Raw genomic sequence first — 9,994 nt, 5'->3', positions numbered from 1 at the left:
GGTTCCCATTTGTTTATTTTTGAATTTTGATTGTTTTAGTATTATTATAAGAAGTTGGAAAAAGAATAGACGATTAAAGAAACCAATAAAGCTATTATCTTTTAAATAAACGATCGCTTCATTTTGCGTGAGGGAGTTGGTAGGGTAAGAAAGGGAGAAAAATGCATGCAATTCCATTATTAGGGACAATTTATTTGCTTGGATTAGATATTATTTTATCGTAATATCAGGAAAAAAATCGTAAAAACACCAAAAATAAAAATTGAACAGAATCTATCCTATAATATGGTTGGATTTCCTTCTATTTTCAAAGATTCCAAAGTAGCACAACGATTTAGGAATCATCCATTTTGCTTGATATATATTTAATTATGGTTAGGTATAATCATCATTTGATTAATGAACTTCATATCAAAAAATATAATAACCCAACCCCATAATTTTGTAATAAAAAATATTCCGCCAGATGGACTACTAGCATGAACGATTGATTTATGACCCTATCAATGTGTAGCTAGCTATTTCATGTTTTTTTTCTTTAAAAAACGCACACTTATCTCTCGCTTCAATATTTATGGTGCTTAATAGCTTTTAAAATAGCAAAATAACAATGAAAATTCACTTAAGGATTTCTTTAAACGGGAAGAAGTTTAGGAGGATGCACTCGAGACACTTATTATTATTTTTAATTGTTTTGATAACTAAATAAAACTATCACTGTCCAGTCCCAGGTGTGGTCTATACTTCGAGAGTCTTCAAAGCGTCAAGCTCAATCATCCTGGCATAGACTGGAGACCCTTCGGAAACTTGTTATAGCGCCATACTCATGACTCCCACGATGAAAGGAGGTGTTATCACCAGGTCGCGATGCTCAGGCTCGATGATAAGTGCTCCAGGTAAGAATTGACGGTAGGTTATGTTGAGAGAATCGTGGGTGTAGAAGTCTTTGTTCAGGAAGGATTTATATTCTCTCAGATTCCAAGCACCACGGTCAGTCATTTCAGGCAACCATACATACTTCCAGACAGCCACATTGTGAGATTTAACATTCTTGAGGAAGAGACGAATGTACATAAAGAGATCAAGGTGGCTGGCCTACTTCAGTTAGTTGTATTACTGAGCGGAAAGCACAAAAAGTTTATACTTTGAGTTTTCAGTAGGAAGGATATTCATTTCAGTGTTGTAGAGAGAACTCTTAATGATGTGGAGCTTGAAAGGAGGAAGGCAGCTGAGACGGAAGTAGCTGATTTGGCGCACCTCGTTTTATCTGCTCTCAACAGGCAGAGAAGTAGTCTGGAAGTGGAAAGGGAGATTGAATGCATGGTTGAGCTCAGCATAGTAAAGCCGATTTATTTCTCCACTGCTATCCTTGCAATAGCGAATGATCTCCTTACCCTGACTCATCAATTTCATGTTTAGCTCAATCAGGGTCTTGTATTCGTATAGCTTTAGCTCATCCAGCTTAAGCTTTTTCTTTTGCATCATCACCACCAAGACCAACATTTCCTTTAGTTTTACGAACTATTTCACCTTATTCTTCAATGCTTCTGCTTAATCTGGCGACAGGTAGGTCCTGAAAAGTTCTGAAACCATAATGGAGTAGCAAACCTGATTTTCAGGAGCTAAGGTATCAATTAGTTCTTATTTGAACTGAAGCATATCGGTATCAGACATAAGCACTCCGCAATAGACAGTAAATAGATTTCTGAAAGTATTTTTGTTGACTCCTCCCAACACCACCTAGCACTTTTGATTGAATTGTCTCTTCAGTACATATTTTCGCTAGAAGACTGCCTCATCTGTCTTTTTTTGGAACACAGAGCCATACTTATCGAACCACTTGTTGAAGTCAGTGCTGAAGGCCGCCTGTCCAGCATCGCTCTCATTAAAACGGTAATGGAACTCGATTTCATCAACTGGATCCTTCCTGAAGATGAAGTTTGTGCAGGAAAGAATGAAGTCCTTGAGGTCATCGTTGCGGTATGTTGCCAAGTGAATTATGGTGAATTTTCGCACATCTTGCCTGTTGCGGTCGTGGTAGGCAAGAGCCAACCCGATGACGCGTCCTTCGTATTGGCCTACCAAAAGGCAAAAAGTAAGCTCGCCAATAAGCTTGCGATAAAGATCTTCCCGTGAGTGAAGTTGTATTGCCAGCTGTCCTTGTGGGACTCTCGAAAGATGTACTTCCAGATACTAGTCAAACTCAGCTTCAGGGATAGCCTCTAGCGACATGCGGAACTTTTAGCTGTTATTTGCAGCTTTTGTGGTTTGTATGTGATCTCATCGATTGGGTTGTATTTCAGTTTGGACTTATCGGCATCAAAGTGTACGACTCCCTTCTATAAGTTCTGTTTCTCTATAACTTCAGCTTATTTCTCTGAAGGTTTCTTTTTTATAGGGCTAGCTTTTTTCTCTTATTCAGAAGTCCTTTGATCATGCCTTTGCTGCGTCTTTGTTGGACTCTTTTGCTTTGGTTTCTCTTCACTCGAGGCAGGTTATTATGAAGAATTTTTTCTTCTTCTTTTGTTCTTGCTGCGCCTGCGAGCTACGTCTTCAGAGTCTTCTGATTATTCATCGTAATAGTGCCGCTTTTTATGTTTTTTAGGACTACGATCTTCAGAGTCTTCATCACTCTCCTCTTTCTTCTTTTTCTTTCGTTTACTTTTCTGTTTATGGAGGTCTTATTTTGGCTCTTTCGCTGATTTACCTTCTTTTAATCTAATTGAAGGCTGCTGCAGAACGGGTTTTACTTCAAAACCTTCTTCATCTCTATCCTTCCGAGGAATACTAACCTGTTAGAAGCCTTCCTCCTCTTCAGGCAAACGCATCTTTTCGATAATGCGCTCCTCTTTCATTTCGCTTACCTTTTCCTTCTGCTTCTCATATATCTGAAGTTGCTATAAAGTCATGGTGTCGATGAGCTGTTTGGGTTTAGTCGGGCTCTAGCTTGAGAAACTGCTGGTTTCTGGTTAGTTGGACGTGACTCATTGAGTTTAGAGTTGAGGTGGAGGTCTCCTTGGAAGTAATTGATGTCCTTCACCTGGAAAGTGTTGCTGGGGGCATATATTTGAGGGACAGCAGAAGTAAAAGTTCTTTTTCGAATTGTAGACGTAGATCGTGTTTGGCTGCTTACCTTTAGCTTGCTTATCAAAGATGACTCGTTAAACCACTTCCTTTTTGACTTCTTGCTCGATCTTGGAGCGGTCGATCCCAACATCCTTATCAAATGCGCCTTCACCTGTTATAGCTTCGATCGAATCTCTTGTTTCTTACCCTATCGTTGATCCAGTTCCTGCTTGGTACGTTGGATGGCTTCAACACGCATTTATCTTTCGATCTTTTCCCTTATTTTTTCGCGATACACTTCCTCTTAAAGCTGCTGCTGCCTCTCAAGCCTCAGCTGTTCAACTTGGGCTTCTTTTTCGTTCCGATACTATTCGAGAAGTTTTTCTTTGACACTTGCTCTCATGCCTTCCTCATTTCTATTCTACGCTTAGCTGCCTCTTCCGCAAGCTGCGACTTCTCAGACTGAATTGCCTCCCTCATCAGTTGTTCGATTTATTTGCGTTTCAGTTCCTCTTCTTATTTTTTAGCCTTAGCATTCGCTAACGTAGATCATTCTACCTCCTCAACTGCTCCAGCTCAACGCCCTCACGCATTTTAAGACTTTATAATTCCTTAGCCAATTCTGCTTCTTTTGCGCTTCTTAAATGCCCCAAGTCCTCTTTGGATTCCTTTTGTGCGGATTTAACCTCCACTCTTAATTCCTGCTCAATTTGCTCCCTTATTTCTCTTTTCCTTAGTTCCTCGGCAAGCCTTTCTTTTTATCTACGTTCACGTTAGCATCTTCTTCTTTGCTTTTCCTCAAAGCTTGCTATTTTCAAGCTCTTCCCTATACTTCTTCTATCGCTCCAGTGACTCTCTTCTGATTTTTTCTAATTAACGCAGTTACTTCTCTTTGTTAAGCTTGAGCTGCAGCTGAAGTTCAAGTTGTTTTTGACTGTTGAGGCGTTCCTCTTCCTCTTTGAGTTTCTCTCCAGCTCCTCTCGCTCCAGCAGTTTCTATTTCTTTTCTGTTCCAGTTTCTCTTCCATCTATTTCTTCAGTTTTGCCTTTACTCCTATAGAACTTTTTCTTCCTGTTCTCGCCTAGCTTTCCTAGCTTTTTCCTTCTCTTGAGCCTCCTTTTCGATCTTTCCTAGGATTTACTGTTTCAATATTTGATGATCTCGTCATTGTTCCTGCGTTTGGCTGGCATGAGAGAAGAAGTAGCTATATCACCCTCCTGCTGAATTACTTGCAATTTGCTTCGCAATGTTGATTGGATGTCCCTTAAGCTTTAGATCATACGATCCTCACTTTTTCCCTTTCCTGCTGATTTGCCTGCACTGCGTCGAATAGGTGTTTTGAATACTTTTTCACCATCTACTCTTGCTTTAACCATGGCTTAAAAGTCACTTCCTTATTACTGTTTCGATCTGTGTCCTTCATCAGCTCTTGGTAGTAATTTTATGCTTTCCACACGTTTTTTACCTCTACGATCCTAACTGTCAGTTTCAGGCAACTTTCTCTAACTGCGATAATGCTTTTCCTCAGCCTTCCGACTGTAGGTCTCATATATGCTCTTGATGGACTTGATTCTCTCCTAGTTCTTCTTGAGGCGCTCTTCTCGCATCTTGAGAGTTTCCATTTTCTTGGCCTCATCTTCAGGTTATTCTTTCAGTGGAAGAGGCTCTGGGCGAGGCTGTTGTGCCAGCTTGTATATCTTTTCAGATGGATGCTTAATGGTCTGAGGCTGGCGCTCTGGCGGATGGAGGCTAAGCTAGTGAGCCTTTTCGCTTGCTAGATATTACATATATTTTTGATAGTGTGCTGGCTCTTTGGCGAGATGCAGGATTTAGATAAAAAGTGAAGCCTATTTGCCTTCAGCTCTACGCAAGGGGGCAAGCAAGAAAGGATCATTTTTGTCTGCAAAGGCAAGAGCAAGGGCGAGCTTTGAGTTGAAAATGAAGTGGTTATCATTAAGTAGCCGAATGAGATAATTCTCCTGGTTGTCGTTGTAGTAAATAGGTCGTTCCTCTAATGCTCCCAAACTGTCTCGCCATCTTTTGATCTCATCAATCACGTTTTAGGTGAGGAAGCGTAGATGGCCTATCTCCTCCTTTAGCTACGCTCGCTTTTCTTCCAACCTCTACTAGCTCAACTGAGACAATGTGCCCCTAAGTCTTTGCAAGCACTCCTAGCGAGCCTTCACTGCAGTAGAGATCCGATGATAAAAAGTAGCCTGTTATTTCATGAGCTTTTTCTCGTTGAAGAGATACTGTGGAGCACTCGCAGCAGGAGACAAAAGAGGCAGCAAAGAGTAGTAGATGTAGAAGTTAGGCAACTTGTACTTCGCCGCTAACTCTTGATACTCCTCTAGCAATTTTTCGTGGGGACTATATGGATCAATCCATACCGATGCAGTGCAATTAGCTCATCCATAAGCTCCATCCTCTTCTCGAAGTAAGTCCGTTTTCCCTCCTTAGTTGGTTTTGCCTATTTTCCTTCTTTCGTTTCGCTTTACTCCTTCTTGATTGATTTTCGATAGCTCTTGGCATGTTTATCCTTGAGAGGAGAATAATCCGGGATGCCTCCCTTGGATGCGAACCGATCATCCCAAGCCTTCTCCTTAATCTTCTCCCTGATGTCCTCCTTGGCCACACTTGGAAACATCAAAACCTATAAAATTATTATAGTTACATATTTCGGTTAAAATGCATCCTTACATTTTTACCTTCATTCAAGCATATCGGAAATCATGGATCATAAATCACGAACCTATCTTTATACTGAGAAGCATGATTGAGTTATTTTTAGTTTTAAAATGAAAAAGTTTAGCTATGCGAATAATGGCCTCAGAGAAGTGCAGTCCCGCTTCTTGAATATAAAATAAGATGTGGAGTTTGATGTACCGCCTCGGATGGTGGAGCTTTTAAGAAAAGTAAAGTAGGAAGCTCCAATAGAGGGGACAGTCACATGCAGATTTAATATAGCAGCTCTCGTGCGGTGGGTATTGAGCTGCTTGGCGACTACAATAGAGACATCTTCCAAATGGCATCATCTCCCTTCAATATCATGCTTCTCTTTCTGGGCATGATGGAACTCAGCCAATTACTGAGAGCACTAACCGCAAAAGAAACGAGTAAAGTTCCTGAACTGGCTTCGCACTTATAGAAGTATGCAGAGTAGGCGAGAGTGCGATGCGAGATATATACCACCAAGATTAACAATAGCGAATGCAGTGCAATATCAGAAAACACAAAAAAAAGCAGAGACATTTTGCTACTAAAGCGTGGAGAAATCTTGAAAAAAGGAAGTGATTTCATTCTTTCACCTCTCATGCAACTGGATCTTAACTGCGTCTTCTCAAGTATTGTGCTTAACCTGCGCCGCATGATAAGGCAAGCTTGGCTCCAGCGTGAGGGATAGATCCACAACCTGTTTAGATCGATAAAGATACTGGAATTCGTGCTTTACTATCTCTCCGCAGCCACATTCACACCAGCTGAAGAGACAGTTCGACAGATGGCCACAGATACCTTCATTTAGATCGGCTAAAGACATACGTACATCTCATCCATGAGGAAGATGGACTGTGCAAACTTAGCAACTATATGCAGGAAGTGCACTGTTGGGTTATAGGCAGATATGGACTTCATCAGCACCCTCATCAACCGCCACTCCAGCTTAAACCCCAGGCAGTGATCCTTTTTTGACTTCTTATGTATGGCAGTAATGAATATATGGACATCATTGCACGTATATTTATGGATTTTTAATGGTGGAGGCCAGGTTTATGGGCAACTGGTCAGTATTTAGCTTCTTTACTGCCTAGATTTCCTTGTATCGTTTGTTTTTTAGGGAATGATTGCGCTAGACGATATGTTGACGGTGTTATGGTTGGAAAGAGAGTGACTGAAAAGTTGGCGAATTTGCCTCTGCTTTTCATTTCGGATCTGTTGTTGTTTTCGCTCATGGAAAGCTGCAATCTGCGCTTGTCTTTGCTTTTCTTCTTTCTGTGAGCGTTTTCTTTGCTTTATTCTGCTATTTGATTGTTCCTCTTGGTTTTATCGCATGTACTACTCGTACTACTGGCTTTCCTCCTTTAGGGTCTGACGCTTCTGGGCATTGGTGGAGTGGAAAAAAGAACGGCTGTTATCGATGTTGTCTTTGATGCGGCGTCTACTTTGCCTATTCAAAAAAGACTGATGGTCAATCCTTCTTATCTTGTTGGCTTCATTCCATTGTTGGAGATACTTATCCAGATCAGCAGTATGCCGAATGTAGTCGGCATATTCGCAATGCCTCTGCGCGTTGATCGTGGTTGATTTCTGTTTCTCTAGCTGACGCTAAAGCACTCGCTTCCTCCCCTGAGCCTCATGCACTTTATCCATCGATTCCTTAAAGTTGCTGATCGCTGCAGAAAGAGATGGTAGAGTAGGCGTACGAATAGAGCTGAAACTTGATAGGGAGGGAGAAGGTGAGCCTTGTGTGTTTCCCAGTAAAAGAGCTTTGATTTATGCTTTGGGCATGGGCCAATAAATTTATTAGCAAAATAGCAAAAGATCATATATCTTCGATGCATTCCTCCATGTTGCGAGTGGACTGGCGGTGGCTCCGGTAGCTCTCGTCGATGCTGTTACGCATCGTCTAATCTCCCAGCCTTATTTGCGCCAAGGTGGTGATTACTTCAGGGTTTAGCTTCCCCTGCTCGTCGAAAAGGATGTGGTCCAGCGTCTTCTTCTTAGGCTTGCGCATCTTGATAGGCATGTTGAATAGCAAATCGTCGACGAATCTTTACTGTGGTCTTGTAGTTCCTCAATTTTCAACAATTTAACTCCATAGCCATGCCCGAAGGGGAAGAAATATTGTCGAGGAAAAGATTCTTCATATGTTCGTTGATGATAATAAGCAAATCCTCCAGTACATATTTAACCATGTCCTTCTGCTCAGCTGTGCGTACATGCTTCTGGGGGAAGCGGATGATTTCTCCCAGTATTATCTTGAAGGTTGTATAAAGTTCCTGCGCATGGTAGGCGAGCATCATCACGAAATCTCGCAAGAGAGTGGGGCATTCCAGCTAAGTTTCTTTGTAGTATCTTGCCAGAGGGGAAATTTTTTTGGAAGCCAAAAATAACTATTGCAGCAGCGTTCCCACATAGAATAGTCTTTAAAAAGTGAATTCGATTAACCCTGACGACTTGCTGCGTCGGTAATCCTCCTCCGAGCTGCAAACCTTTTGCAGAAAGGCACCATACGGTTTCAAAATATTCTTGGTGAGCCATTCGTCGCTACTAACCCCATCCAACGTAAGTTCGAGGAAGCCTAGCAGAGAGAAGGCTCGTATATTAGGCACCAGTGCACTATCGTATACATTCTGAGCACTTTTGCTCCACCCTCCCCGCGGCTATTCAACTTATGCACTAAATTTTCCACCTGTTTTGGACTGGCTAATTCGTCGATAAGGTCCGAGGGCCTTCGCTTGGGATCGATTATATAGTCTCGACGTTGATAGGTGCTGAAGGCGAGAGGCCCCATGGACAATAAATCATAAATTATTCTCTTCATTTTTATTACAGCCGAATAACCCCTTGAAGATACAGTTAACATCATTACAGGTCACAGCTAGCTCTGCATCCACTGGCAAAGCTGCTCAGCCATCACTCGCCACTCCTCTCCTCCCCGCTATTTGATCCGAGTCTCAAGCAGGACCAAGCCTTCCCGATCATACGTCACTTTCTTGTTCAACTCCTCGTTTGCAATCGAAATGAAATCTGGGAATAGACAATCGCTGTATATCTTGCCCTCTTGGATTATGCCATCTTGCACGTTGTAGGTGACTTATGTCATACCCCAATCGAATTTTTTATCAATCGAGTATTTGAATTCTGGACATTGTCCATAAAGCCAGTCCCAACTTCTCAATCTTTAAAAGTTGGTGTTGATGATTGAGTTCTCTTTTCGCAATTTTTGTATTAGAGAACCTATCGTTCAGCTGTACCGCCATAATGCTCTTGGAAAGCAGTCTCTAACTCCTTACAGAAGGATTCATGGCCTAGCTGGGGATAATGTTCGCTGAGGTTCATAACACGAGCAATTACTGAACTCACGCCTTTGCTTTCCAATTTCTTTTTGTTTGGGTTAAGGTACTTCTGCAAAGCTTGGAGGTCAACAGAGAAGAGGACAGTTCCATGATGCAGTGCCTTCCTCCCTTTGCCGTCCTTTCCCCCTAAGTATAGCCGGTAAGCTGAACCGGAAATCTAATTGACGATATGATTACCTTTTTGCCTGCGCATGGATATCGTTTCTGCCAGCAACTTATGCCTCCACTCCTAGTTTCTTGAAGGCTTAGACAGGATAGCGTTATTAACAGTCTTGTAGTCGTATTCCTGTCCCTGTTGATAGGGCGTGAGGAAGCTGAAGCAAGTATTGCCGAGGTCGTGATATACAGCGCCTCCACCAGTCTTCCTGCGTGAAAGTAGCACTCCTTGCGCCCTCATCTCCTCGTTTCTGCATTATTTCCAAGGGTTTTGATGCCGGCCGATTACGATAGTGGGACTGTTGCGCCAGAGGAAGAGCGTTGGCACTGTCAGTTCAGCAGTTTAGAAGAGATATTCTTCAGTCGCAAGATTGAAGTGGATGTTGTTGCTCGTCGATAGCAGGATCTTCACGTTTGAGAATGCAGCCCAACCAAATACTTTTCGCAACATAAAATGACCTTTATTGATTCATTCACATCAGAATCCTCACAATCGTAGATTCAGTTCAGTAAGTGCATACCTATACCATATTTAATTTTAAAGCCACAGAAAAGTTAGACAAGTGGAAGCAAAGTTATTTGAATTTAACATGTATAAAGTAAAAAATAGTGGTTTGATTAGAGCTTTTTGGGCTTATGAGTGAGTATAGAGGTATACTAGGATGATGATTAATTTTGAAGTGAGTGTTTAGCTT

The 9,994-nt window shown here is 41.8% G+C and overlaps 1 protein-coding gene across 1 annotated transcript; it reads right to left on the bottom strand.

Moving 5' to 3' along the window:
- Positions 1-9,024: 9,024 nt before the first annotated feature.
- Positions 9,025-9,540, bottom strand: LOC116245554 (uncharacterized). The gene is made up of 2 exons (XM_031617037.1): positions 9,412-9,540; positions 9,025-9,300 (listed from the first exon to the last, which is right to left on the bottom strand). The coding sequence occupies exons 1-2, from the start codon at positions 9,538-9,540 to the stop codon at positions 9,025-9,027; spliced, it is 405 nt and encodes a 134-aa protein (XP_031472897.1).
- Positions 9,541-9,994: the final 454 nt, after the last annotated feature.

The sequence above is a fragment of the Nymphaea colorata genome, unplaced genomic scaffold (assembly GCF_008831285.2).
Source record: "Nymphaea colorata isolate Beijing-Zhang1983 unplaced genomic scaffold, ASM883128v2 scaffold0737, whole genome shotgun sequence".
Lineage (NCBI taxonomy): Eukaryota > Viridiplantae > Streptophyta > Magnoliopsida > Nymphaeales > Nymphaeaceae > Nymphaea > Nymphaea colorata.
This window is presented reverse-complemented; position numbering and strand designations above follow the sequence as displayed.

Excerpts from the sequence above, each read along its gene's own strand:
- LOC116245554 (XM_031617037.1), bottom strand. The coding sequence starts at position 9,540 with ATGAGGGCGCAAGGAGTGCTACTTTCACGCAGGAAGACTGGTGGAGGC. Across the intron at positions 9,301-9,411 it reads AGGAATACGACTACAAGACT|ATTTCCGGTTCAGCTTACCG; the intron begins GTTAATAACGCT and ends ATCGTCAATTAG.